The 13919-nt window shown below is 38.3% G+C and overlaps 1 protein-coding gene across 4 annotated transcripts in view; it reads right to left on the bottom strand.

Annotated features, from left to right (window-relative positions):
• Positions 1-13919, bottom strand: part of KMT2C (lysine methyltransferase 2C) — a 204826-nt gene that overhangs the window by 67866 nt on the left and 123041 nt on the right. For 2 of the 4 annotated variants that reach the window (XM_067291962.1, XM_067291963.1), the window contains exons 14-19: positions 9413-9532; positions 6852-6968; positions 2799-2900; positions 2522-2626; positions 1203-1384; positions 277-441 (exon numbers count right to left, since the gene is read on the bottom strand). In XM_067291962.1, coding sequence (XP_067148063.1) covers positions 277-441; positions 1203-1384; positions 2522-2626; positions 2799-2900; positions 6852-6968; positions 9413-9532 — 791 coding nt within the window. The remainder of the gene's footprint in view (positions 1-276; positions 442-1202; positions 1385-2521; positions 2627-2798; positions 2901-6851; positions 6969-9412; positions 9533-13919) is intronic. The other 2 variants (XM_067291964.1, XM_067291965.1) reach the window with 2 other exon arrangements.

Raw genomic sequence — 13919 nt, 5'->3', positions numbered from 1 at the left:
CAACAACAGTCTTGTGAGGTAAATTAGTTTATTTCATTTTTACAGAGACAAAAACTGAGGCACAGAGTGATTAATTAATTTGCCCAGAGTCACATAGTTAAGTCTGTGGTACAACTTAGAACGAACTAATAAGAGACTTCGGAGACTCAGTCCAGTGCTCTTTACCACAAGACCATTCCTTTTATTTTTATGCTTTTACATCATTAGGGGAAAAAAGTTAAAATGAGCCTTAAACAGGAAAAAAAAAAGACCCTGTAAAATATTAGAAATCCTTACCGATCACACTGTCTACACTGAATTATGAGCTCTTCATCCCTGTAAGTGCGATAGCAGATTGGGCAGGTAGACAAACTGGCACAGGGCGCACACTGTGTGTAATTATTTTGCCATTCACATCTTAAACCTGGAGAAGTAGCTCCACAGTGTCTGCACCAAACACACCTGCAGAACAGACAAAATGATCTATTACTTTCAGTTCGCAGTAAGATTATTTTGTGCCTTTAAAATGCTCCTACTTAGAACTCTATGAATAATTAAGTTTTAGATCAGTAGCCACTTTTAGAAGAAAAAATAACTTGTTTCAGGTCAAGCACAGTATTTTATTTGAATGGAAATGCATCCTTTAGATTTTGGACATGACCAACATTTTTGATATTTTTTTAAATAAAGTTCCTAAATAAGAAGTCTTTTCAATCTGGAAAACCAGGCAGATGCATGTTTGTAACAGTTCAACAGGGCAAAGGAATTCCTGATTTCAGCTGCCATTCACTTCACAGTGAGATGTGGAGACTTAACCATGTGAGAGGTCTATTCTGTTTGTGTTTCACCCAGGTAAAACAAATGGTTTTCAGAGGGTTTTATTTTGAGAACTGACAATTGGGTGAAGCGCTCATGAATTTTTCCAACTGTTTCAATTGGTATTTTTTTGCCAAATATTTCAAAAGAAAAATTCTGTCTGTCTCTACTTAAGTGTTTTTTTGGCATGAACAAACAGTATAAACTGGAGATAACCGTTTCCATATTTAATCGAAAGTTGAATGAAACAACTGGAAGGTATTTTGTTCGCTTTGCTTAACATACCTGATTTAACTACAATTAAAACATTATCACAGACAAGTTGGCATTGCAAATATAAAGTGAAGTAATCAAAAGAAACAAGAAAGGCCAACAGTCAGCATTTCTGAGAGCAGAGCCAAACCCACCACTTGCACTTCCAGCCTCCTTTCGGAACGGTCTGCAGGGGCGGATCTAAGCAGTAAGTGTGGTAGCTAATGTCGCAGTCATCGCAAAGCAGCAGCCTTCCTGGATCTGTAGCTTTCCCACAGGCTTCACACACGGTGCACTCCAGGCACCTCCAACCTTTACTAAGCACCACTTTAGTAATCTGCAGAGAGTTAAGGTGAAAATTATTCGGAAACTGCTCTACGAAGTGTGATCATTGTATAAATTAAGGTCTGCCTAGTCCATATCACAAGTAGCAGCGTGGCAATTAGACTCTCTGAAGCTTCACTAAATCGAAAGGTTTAAATAGAAAGGAACTGTGCGTAGTTGCTGATAGCTGGTACTCTTCTCAAAAACAATTTTTTGCAGATAAACTAGTAGGACGGAGAATATATAGTGCCCTGGGTCTACATGCAGAACAGTTCTATTCCTTACAGGAGCAGCTGGTCCTGTAAGGAAGAAGGAGAACACACTGCTGCTCTTTCCAGGTGTGGTAAAACCAGGATTCAACTCTTTATAAATCCTGTATCTGTTATCTTTCCTAAATTATCTTTGATAATCAGTACTGGGGTTTTAGTGACCTGAAGCAAATAAGCAATTTAATGTAATTTAAAATATAACAGTACTATATAAATGCAAAACCAAATTATAGTCTCATGAAAAATGCAGATGGTATTTTGTAAAGCATTTTTAAAATAAAGTTCTGTGACATGTTTCAAAAAATCCCACATCTATACAGATGCACTTATATAACGAACAACAAAGAGCGCTGAGTTTAGATATTGCAGTAAATAGCTTATTATGTGCTTGCTAAGTCATCTCATACCACTCAAATTTAATTTTCACACATTTGCTCCCAGACTAATGAATGTAAAATGTATTAATTAACCAGTCCAACTGCTGTCAATTCTGACAGCCAACAGACAAATCGAATCAACTAATCCTTATGCCCCGAGTAAATCAAGATGCAGTGTATCTTTTGTTTTTAATTCTCCTTGTATTTAGGTTTTAAACTTATATCTCAAACTGTTATTTTAACCAACTGCTGGATAATCACTGCTATTTGTGGTTGTGAAATTACAAAAAGGTTAATTTCTCTTGAGGCAACGCATACTATAAAATGACATTTAATTAAAGTCTTTCACAAGTCGCAAACAAATAATGGTCACATTAGCTGAAGAATATCTAACAAGTTAACGACTCCCCTAATTACCACAGAACCGAAGGCAGGATACTGCTATTCAAGTGCAATATGAAAACAATGTGATCAAGTAATTTTTTAAGTAACAGAAGCACTCACCTTAATACTGACACAGTATGGATGGTAACACTGACCGCATTGAGAACAGGCGAGCAACCTGCCCTCAGCACCTTGGCCAAAGCTCCCACAAACTACACACATATCCTAAAATTACAGAAAAGAGCAGATTTTCAACACATGCCAAACAGCAAATTCTGAAAACACGTGACTATAAAGTCCAACTAGCTCATTGCCTAATGCAACTCCTAACGACATTCATTTACTTTTTGCTTTTAACTAAAGAAACAAACAAAACAAAGCAGAGTATTAGCCTAACCTGATGAAGAGTGAACTTGTCACTGTTAGAGAAGAGGACAACTGTATTATGCATTGAGTTTTCCTCCTCATCTTTGTTAGATGAAATATCCATAGTTGTGACCTATAAAAAAAACGCAAAATAAATAGCATGCACATCAAATTTTCTAAAACATTACACAAGTTGAAACCTAGCTGTAAAAACATTAATTTTTAATAGTACTAGAGAGTACAAGCTTTGAAGAGACCAGAAGAATGTGCGTATGTTTATTAGTACTATATGATCTTCTGTAAAAATCTACCTTCATTAGAAAGGACGATATTAACTTCACACCATTTTTCAAACCTGTGCAAGCATCATCTCTATTTCATTTTAAAGAGGCATTCTCTTCCTTCCCTTTTCTCACCTTTTTATTTATCCCAGGTACTTCAAAATGCAAATGGAAGGAAAGAGGGCAGTCTAAGAAAAATTCACTAAGTAGCAACTGTCTTACTGTGACCAGTCTGCTCTTTCTCCTATGTATAAACACTGAAGTTATTCTAATTGAAAACTTAATTACAGGGACATACTTTAATACTTGAAGAGCAATCACACATATGTAACTTGTCCCATTTTGCTTAGAAATGGGCTAGCTAATGTAAGTTAGAGGAATGACCAATAATAGCTAAAGTTACAACACTTAAAATAGTTTCAAAAAACTGCTCACTGAGAATATATAGCTTGCTCGTAAAAATTTGTGTTGACCTGAGAACCTGAAACTGCTGTTCTGATTTCAACTTTTACTGTGGACAGTGGTTCTCCCTTTGATAAAGAGCACTGTTACTCTGACCTGGCCTTTATGAATTCGTTTTATACATGTTTATATAGCATCTCAGGAAGAAGAAGAGGGGAAAGAAAGGGGAGGTTGTGTAGTGACTCTGGGAGATTTACATGAAAACATTAATGAGTATGTAAACTGTGTTCTGACTTTCATGCAAAACTTGCTATGCAGAAAGTTCCAGGAACTTAAATTATTAGACCTCGCCGCCATTTACTCTCTGAACCAATGGTGGCCATGAAAGTTTGCAAGCTAAGAGCATACAGTTCTCCAAAAAAGAACAAATGAATGATAGAGAAATGTGACTGTTTTCCCAGCTGCTTTAATTTTATAAATGTGGATTACTTTAAATACAGTTTAAATCTTAAATAATTAGTTTTGTTTACACAATAATTTAAATGTTTTACAAGTCCAAACTTCACTCTGAGATAAATGTAAATGCTGCTACAATAGCTACAAGGAATCCTTTTGATACACTGCTGCTGAAAATCAGCATTTACTGAGAAACGGCTAAAAAGGGAGTTTAAGCATATATTGTTAAGGTCTTTTAATGATTGTGTGGTTGAGAGCACAGCAGATGTAACGAACCAGCTAATCAAAAAACACCTGAAACACTTCCAGAGACTTAATGACAGCAAAGTTCTTGGAGTTGTTTGCATATATGAGAAAGCAGATTTTGTAGCACAGAATTGCTCAGTTTTGACACTACCTTAACTCCAGCCATGACCCAGCTTAGGTTAATCTATTCCCACCTCCTCTCCCATCTCCCCAAAGATGTACCAAAAAATGTCCAAGTTTGCGTAGCTGTTCACTGGTCACAATTCCATGCTGAGTAAGAATCTGTTTGTGCAAAGGGGCTAAAAATATGGCCTGCTTATGCTGTTTCAACCACTTGTCTTGCAAAAGGCCGGTGTCTTTGCAACGCTACCTTCCGCTGCTTTATCATAAGACAGCCATATCTCTGCTCTAGAAGTCTGAAACAGAAAAGCTGACATTTATTTTACTAGTGATAAGATCACAGTTCTACAGGAACTGGTGGAGAGTGACTGTCATTTTGATTTACTCCAATTTACTGAACTCCACTAAAAAGGGAGTGAATGTTCTCTTTTCAGTTACAAAATCCTTGAAGAGTTTGTTCTATAAAACCTGGCTTCTCTTGAAATACAAATTTGTGCTTTGTAACATCAGAATGACTACGTGAATGCCTCTAATTCAATAAGGTACCTAAGACTAGCATTAGTGGAATTCATCCTGTATGTTTAAAATTACATATTTGCTTATGCACCTTGACCACCCAGAGCTTTAAAAGGGAACAAAAATATAGACAGCTGTTCCTTTCCCGGATCACAAATACCTGCAGAGGATTCAGAGAGATTATTACATAGGGAGCAAAAACTGGCACAAGGCTATATAAACTCCATCAGATTATAAGTAAAAACACAATAAAGCAGTTCTAAAGAGTCTGAGAAGTGACTTGATAAAGACATTAAAATGAACAAATCCTTTTCTGAACACATCAGAAACAGGAAGCCTGTCAAAATCTGCAGGGCTGACTGATAATCAAGCTATAAAAGGTATGTTTGGAGAAGACAAGTCCATCGCTGAAAAAAATGTATTTTTTGCAATGCACGTTTGCCAGTTTTTCATACCAAAATCCCTCCTTACAAGGAGCAGATCAGGTTATTATGATATTTAAGACTTTTAAAAGGACTTCAAGCATGAAATAGCCGAACTATTAATTGCAGTGAGCAATTAGTTGCCTAAAGTCACTTCAGTGCTGTAGGAACGGAAGACGGCAAATGCAGCTACCATTTTCTCAATGTTTTCTGGGGAGAATCCAGAACACTGCGTACCATCCTGCAGTATATCAGACATCTGACTGTAACACTGCACTTGCAGTCATATCGATATGTATTTTTTTCAAGAGTCAAGAGAGCTTTAGTGAGGGTAAATTGTCCCCCACAGGTCTATCAGAGCTCTCTGTTGGAGTCAGCAAGCCTGGGGACAGGGAGATCTGATTGATATAATCAACTTAATTACCAAATTCTTTTGGCAAAGCCCTTCACTAATGCTTCTTAAAAGAAGGTAAGCTGACACAGAATCAGAGGGATGGTCCTTACGTTGATACAAGATAGGAAATAAAAAGCAGAATAAACTATCAGTTTTCTTTGTGGAAGAACAGTGAAATCCTGATAGGATGCCTGCTAACAGGCTGTGCTGTTCAACATACACACGTACAATCCAGAAAATCAAGAGGAGCAAGGTGACAAAGCTTGCCAACAAAATTAAACTATTCAGAGCAATAAAAAATGAAAGACAACTGTGAAGAACTGCTGAAGAACCTCATAAAAGAGTGCTGCGCAATAAAATGGCAGATGAAAGTCAACACAGATAAACTAAAATAATGAACACGGCAAAACAACTGACAAGTATGACCAAACATATGGAAAGGCTTGCATACAAGGAACAACTAAAAATACTAGGATTCTTCAGTCTAGCACAGACAGAGTGAAAGGAAAAGAAGGAGAAGTGACAGAGATCTATAAAAATCAGGAGAGGCATGGAGGAGGTGATAAAAAAAACAACTCTCCACGATCTCTTCTGTAAGAGCACTAAGGAGCAGTGAACGAAACAAGTAGGTAGCAATTTAAAACAAAGGAAGAAATTCTGTATCCAACAGGCTAATAAGCTGTAGAGCTCAAAAAGGGCTACATGGTTGTCAAAAGGTTCAAAAAATGAACAGACAAATTTATGAAAGAGTATTGCAGCACAAGCCATCCCCCTCCTGTTCAGCAAATCCCCAAGCCGCAAGCTCTGAAGTCTCTCTCTGACTCTTGTTTTTGCACTCTTCCCTCAGCATTCAGTTCTGGTCTCCTGGATAGACAAACCTCTGGTCTGACCTGCTAAGGCTGCTGCTACATTTGTATGCGCAAGTCTTGCTCTGCCCTTTTCTGTTCCAGTGAATGCTGCCTTTAATGAGCGTGTTCTCTCCTTGTGGAAACGGAAGGAGCACTCCAAGACTCACAACACTTGTCCCTTTAAGTGGCAATGGCAGTGTAAAATTACTTCAGGTCCATTTAGCTACAAACTGTATTCTAGTTCTTAACACTAATACTTAATAATAACCAGGTTTTATCAAATATCTCTACTTTTTTAGCATTCTTTGATTTTACACGGTATTTTAATAAAATAATTACAGCTGAATAAAATTGTTACATTAACAGACTACAATATGACTTAAAAATAAATGTTCTTACCCCTGGAATGACTACAGTCCCAACTCCATTTTTCAGTTTTGATCTACCTCTGCCACCTCTTCCTGAAAGACCTGCACCACGTGGCCTCCGCTTCCCTGGGAATCCTGATCCACGGCCCTATTCAATATAAGATAACAATTTAAATGCAACCTAAAGGCTTTTTGTTATACGGGATTCAAACTTGTTCAATGCATCTAGGGAAAAATTTAAATAAAAAAGCACCCTATGATTTCAAGTGAATATGGGCACACTAGGACAGAGTCATTAGTTACTGCATAAATTGTTGTGAAACACCTTTAACTTCTGTAACTATTTACATGACATAATATGATCACCTTTATCATCAGTGAAAAAGCAGCCAGAACCAGTAATAATTATTTTCAGTTCAGGAACAACTGGAAATAAGGAAATACGGTTTTTTGACAATTGCAAAGTATCGAAAATAAATATTCTCTGTCATATGATTTGTCTTTTTTTTTTTTTTTGTGAACATTCAGCTCAGACAGTTACGTGACTTCTGAATACGGTCTGGACAGTTGGCTAGTTGTAATCATCGCTACTTTTCTTATGGTATGAATACCCAAACAAACATTAGAAGGCGTTAGGACTTAATTCTGCTCCCAAAGAAAAGCAAGACCTGGCTCCACCAAACTCTTTAATCCAGCAGGTACAGAGAGAGCTTTTTCTACTCATTATATTGCTTAACCTCAGATCGACACTTCATATACTCCTAAAGTTATGTTTTTCTTATAAAATATCCACTTATTTTTAGGTAGCTCCTTTTTTTGCCCCTTCCTTATTTTATATGCAGACACATAGTTGCAGTGCTTGTGTCCTCTGGAGCACTCATAAAGTACCTTCAACTGCAATGAACTGTGGAAAAGCAAATATGGTTTTTCAACAATAATTACCTGATATTACTACTCTGACTTAGTTTGAATTTCACAATGATTTTTTAATTTCAAAAGGAACTAAACACAAGCTGTAAGAAGAACTCCCTAATCACTTCCAGAGAGACAAGGAACATGATGACAATGTTCCTAGTGGAGTCCTGGCTAGTACGTCAGACGCCTTTGCACAGAGTACATCGGTTTCAGAAGCTCTATTCTGTACAAATGATGATGGTTATGGTATATACCCAAGAGAGCACCCTTTCCTACTACCAAATAAGCAGTGAGGTTATTTACTGCATTTCAAATTTGTGAATAGTATCTACTGCTAAGATAGCCCAATTCCGTCCACAAAATATCTAGATGTCTACATCTATGTCTATATCCAAATGTTTGCTGGAAACTACTTTTCATACCAAGACAAAACGTTTGCTCAATAAAACAGCGCTGACTAAACCACAAAGCTCTTTGGCAATGATGTTGCCAACAGGCATGAACGGTCTCTACTGACAGAGAGGCCAGAGATGGAAAGGAGTATGATGGGCTCAATACTGCCAACAGTGTTTTTCAAATACACCAACTCCTGTTTTCAAAGAAGATATACAAGTTCATGGCAATTATTAAAAGGAGAATCCAAGCACCACAGTGTTAACATTTTATCAACATCCATCTATTAATGGAAAGAGAAATTAAACTACCTTACTCTTATACAACGAGGCAATGCAAGACAACACTGTTTTAGGGAGTGAAAGGAAGGACACCATTGATGGCTGAAGTATTTCTATGTAGTAAAGGGGAACGGATAATGTTGTCCTCACACATATATGAGTTAAAACATATGCAGACACAGGACAAACAAGTGTGAACTTTTAAAGATATGAACTCTTCTGACAAGTTTCTCATTTTCTATGTTTCAGACTGGGTTTCAGTATTGTTATTTTCACAAGACTCGTAACAAGCACATACTTGTACCAATGTTAATGCTGAATATTAAGCCGAAAATTAATGCTTGAAGCAGCAAAAGCTAAGCCAATGTCAAATTAAAATAAAATTAGCATGAGAGTTAAAGTGAAATGAAAATAAATCATTTGGAATCTACAGCTATTTGTTAGGGTTTCATAGTTGTTGTTGTTGTTGTTTTTTAAATAGTAATTCCAGTTGGTTTCTTCAGGTATTTTTAATGATAAATGTCACTGTGGACACAAGCTTTGTCTGTCTAATCAGAGAGGAAAGTAGGTGTTTATTTCCCCCACAAGCTAAAATCAATGCCACTTTGGATCCACTCTGCCATTTAAGAAGCACCTCAGATCTGTTTTTTTTAATGTCTGGCTTACCTTACTGCCAGTCTTAAGGACGTTTTTTCTCCAGTAACTTATTTTGACAGCTACTTAAAGCCAACCACATGAACTGAAGTACTAAACACACACAAAAATTGGTAACGCAAATTATTCTTTGCCATGAAAAATCATGGCAATGCCATCACAATATTCGTACGCTCTGAAAAGCATACATTTTTGAACCTGAAAGCTCCAGAGTTTTACTAAATTTCTAAAGGCCTTTAACAGTGATAGAATGGAAGATTAATTCAGTTGCGCTATACAGAATTTCATTAGTAGTCTCTACAGCAGAAAGATAGCAACGGATACATGTAAATAAATTCAAATTATTTACCACTTTGATGCTCCAAATGGCACTGCCAGGAAGCTGTCTGGATTTAAAAATGTCCCGACCTTCTGAAATGTCTGGGGACCAGGAAGGTGGGCTGACTGTATTATTGGTACTCCAAGCCCCCTAGGATACGGTAGGTGAGAAAATAGATGTATAAAACTTCGCAACATAAAAAAAGAAAAGCAAGCAACAACAAAAAAAAAAAATCTGAAAAGCAAAGCACATGCAGGCATAGGCATTTCTACATTAACTTAACTAGTCAATTAGTTCACACTGAGTGAGGAGGGTGGGAAATTTTCAGGCTGTCATTGAAACTTGCACTAAAAATCTTAATCTCAAAATGATGGTTAAGCACCAGGAAATGAGTTTTATAAACAAACTAGAAGACAAATAGAAAGCAATCAGTCATAACAACAACAAATTATAGCCCTAAATTTTATTGCACCAAACTGAAAAGACAGTACTTTAAAACAATAAGAAGTTTTCCGTTTTACGCTTCAAACTGCATTTTTGAAAGAGCAGATGCCCTTAGTCAACTTTTGAGTCTAAACCTACTGACAATCATGGCAACAACTAGCCTGAGAAGCATGTGAAACAAAAGGAATATAAACAAAACATGAAAAAAATAAAGAAAAATAGCCATGGGTAATTAACAAAATACTTCTTTCCTGCAAGTACATCACAAATAAACCATTATAAAAGCCCAATACTAATGTTTCCTTCACCCCGATAATTTCATGTTCACTATGGTATCAAATATTAGTATTATATACATGTAGTAATTATACGTACATATGGTGTACCTGGAAACTCTAAGTAACTGCTTGTATTTTTTATCCCTGCTTATGTAGTTCCCAACACTGTGGGATATCATTTAACTCTGTGACAACAAATAGAGTAAAACAAGAAGAAAGTGCTAAGTTGTAGAAGAAAAAATGATGAAGTTCCTCATACACATTAAAACCTGCAGAAAATTTTCTTCAACCCAGAATAAAGACTGTGGAAGACAGCCATCGACAACTTGATAAATGATTTTGTTCTACCTTTGTAAATTATCATACCTAAAGGATAACACTTTTTTCTAATTCTAAGCCTGTGTGTGTAAGAAAAAAGTAACAATAAGACGAGACGTAAAGCAGATGAAGAGAAGTACAGGTTTACTTCTCAAGAATTACGTTCAGCAGTAGAATAGCACGGATGATATGGAGTAACTCAATGCAAGCTGACAGCCCCGACTACTCACATGTGCCTGGCAGCTTACACGTGCAGGCATAAACACATTTACGCCTTTGAATACTGGTCTATACAATAACAAGCATAAAGAAAAATGAGATATTATTACAAAATATGCTTTCCTAGAAGAAAATATTTTCCATCGAGAATGTGGGGAAAGCAGTTTCTTTGGCATCAACAATCCATCAAAATGTATCTCCGCCTCAGACTGTACGCAGGCCTTCACTCTGCAAACAGCCGTGCGGACTGCAAGCCGGGCTCCCCCGCAAGCAGTTTCAGGCTGACAGGACGGTGGCAAGCGCTCCCTAACCCGTTCAAGGCACGGCGCGCGCACTGGCACAGCCCATCGGCCAGAGGAAGCCTGCCTGGGAGCTAAAAGCTTAACCGCGCAGAAACGCTGCATTTCAACAGGATTGTCAAAGCGGTAAAAGCCGCAGCGGGGACACAGCGGCATCCAGCGCAAATCTGCTTTTATGAGTTTAGCTACTCCTGCAGGGGAAACGGAATAAAGATAATATAGCACTTAAAATTATAATAATAGTAATAATAATAAAAAAACTTTACAACTTTGTCCCCACAAAGGGGTAACCAGAGATGCAAGCTACAGCCTGCCTCAAGGCCAGGAAAGGTTGCAGACCGCCAGGCGCTTTCGCTCCCCGCTAAGGGCTCCGGCTGAAGGGGCAGGGCCAGCCACCGCCAGCCCGGCTGGGGCTCAACCGAGCACGCTCGAACTGACAGCTTCAGCTGTAAGACTTGCTGTCCCGGTTCGTTTTGCTTGACTTGAATTAGCTTGTCCTCGCTCAGACAGCGGACGGGAAGGACCAAGAACCTCTGGGAGGGGAGCAGCGCTGAGCGGCTGGAAGCAGACGCCTCCCGCCCGCAGCCGCGGCCACGGCGAGGGCACACGGCACCGCGCCGGGAGCACCGCCACACCAAGCGGGGGAGAGCGGGCAAGCCGCCCTCCGCAGAAGCAGAGGCCCAGCACACCCCGAAGGCCCTTCTCGGTGCCACCCCGCTGGCGAACCCGCACTCAGGCCTGCGCGGGCTGCTTCTCCGCTGGGCGACCAGGGCAGAGCTCCACGAGCCGGCGGGCGGCTGGATCAAGCCCGCTGCCTGACCCCCCAGCAATCGCTGCCTGACGGAAACGGAAAAGGCTGAAGTCTCATTTTTGATTAGTCCTGCCGTCTATTGGCTCTTTCTTGTTGAACCCCATCTCCTCAGTAAACCCTGTCCTCAGCAGACCTGTGGTAACATGAAATTCAGCTTTACTGTGCTGGCCTGACTTCTAATATCAAGGGACATGAAACAGTGATTTTTGGTTTGAGCAGAATAAACGTTTTCTGCAAAAGTGAAAACTTTTATTGAAGTCCCTTGTAGCTTCCCTGATTCCCAAAAGGCCACTACGTGTGGCAAGTAATCGTTCTTTATTCACAATGCGGAAACACAAACAAAACCAGTGCATCACAGAAATGATCTTTACTTGGGAACATGCCAGCTAAGGGTCAAAATCCAAGACATCAAAACACACTACAAATATTAATCAAAAACTGAAACTAGCTACTTTTACTTGGAACTTATGAAATTATTTTTCCCTTTAAGAAGATACACTTCTCTAGTGATTAAGTATATTCAAAAGATTAACAAGCTAATAGAATATTAAACTTGAATATGAAATATTCAGTCTTTCAAAACAGAACAAATTGTATATTATTCACAAACCATATTGGTAAGAATTAAAATGGAAATTTAATCCAGGTTTTATTGCAGATCAGAAACGTTTGAATTCTCGGTCAGATAAACTTAATTAAAAACACACACTTCCACAATACTACGAACAAATGAATTCCATCAGAGAGATGTAGTAATTATATTTTGGCTTTTAATTAATGCTGATTACCACACAACACTGAAGAAAAAGTTCTGTTCAGTTCATTTATATCAAAACCGTGGCCATAATCAGGTCGTGTGACAGGAACAGGGACCTCTAGTTCTCCAGCATCTCCTCGAGCCCTCAGAGCTGAACACCACAGCTGCAACCAGACGGTACCAAAAGGAAACACAGTGTCCTCAGGGGTCAGATCGGACTCAGCTCCCGGCCACCGTGCTGGCAGCCTAAGGCCTTATGAAATACACTGCCATCACTAACGCACAAACATGCATCTTCATTCTAATATTTAATATAACTTCAGGGATAGGAACAAAACTCAAGTCTGTTCTAAATATAGCTCCCTCACAAAAACCCTAAAAACCAATTCTAGCACAAACCCATCCTTGAAACAGCACCTTTTTGACCTTTTTTGCAGCATCTCTCACTACAGTAACATACTAGGGAGTACCATGTAATCGAAGACTGGGAAAAAGCCATAATATCCAAGAAAGGACGTGCACCTGAACCCATCACCATGTTCTGCATTTTCACAACAGAGAAGCTCTCACAATACCTAGAAATACGTAGTGAGCCATATCCTAAGGTTCACCAGTATCATCACAATGAAAATGAATCACAGTACACACACTAAAGTAATTTTTGCAGTAAAACAGAAAGAATAAAAGTTTACTATTTTCTATTCAATATGCTTCTACAAATCACTCCCCCCCAAAAAAAGTGTTTATCTACTAGTCTTACAGAGCTGCATACGCCGTAATGACCTCCACTGGCTTTGTCATTGCTTCCCAATACTCAGTGCTGTTGCGAAAGAATAATGATTTCACATTTCTGACTCAGATACATCCCCAAGATATCCCCAATACCCCTTAGAGCATTCAACCACAGAAAAAAATACGCATTTTTCCTGTGAAGATTTATTTCAAACTAGATATATGTCAGAATAATCATTAACAACCTTATGGGATAACTCCTTTTAACACTACTGCTTTGGAAAAAAAATAATGAAAAAGATCAAAGCAGAAATCCCTTTGGTATAAACTTGCAAATTCTTTATAGACAGGGGTGGACAATCTGTATAGCCCATGGCAAAGAGACTGCACACGTACAACTCTCAGGTTAGCACTTTAACAGCTTTATTATGCTGGCAGCTACTAGCAAGTATCTCTGATCGACAAGCAGCTACAGTCAGGATACATGTAAAAAACAATTTGTTTCATTCTGGAGTAGGATTATGAATAACTTTGTATCCAATACTGAAACTGAATAATCAAACATATTTTAGTAGCGACTCTATTATTAGATTTTGAAGAAAGAGACAATCATTTATCCTGCCGCATAGCACAATAAATTAATTTTAATGAAAACAAATGCAAATCACAAACTATTAAA

This window comes from Apteryx mantelli, chromosome 2 (assembly GCF_036417845.1).
Source record: "Apteryx mantelli isolate bAptMan1 chromosome 2, bAptMan1.hap1, whole genome shotgun sequence".
Classification (NCBI taxonomy): Eukaryota; Metazoa; Chordata; class Aves; order Apterygiformes; family Apterygidae; genus Apteryx; species Apteryx mantelli.
The sequence above is the reverse complement of the archived record's forward strand: the minus strand, read 5'-3'. Positions and strand labels throughout refer to the sequence as shown.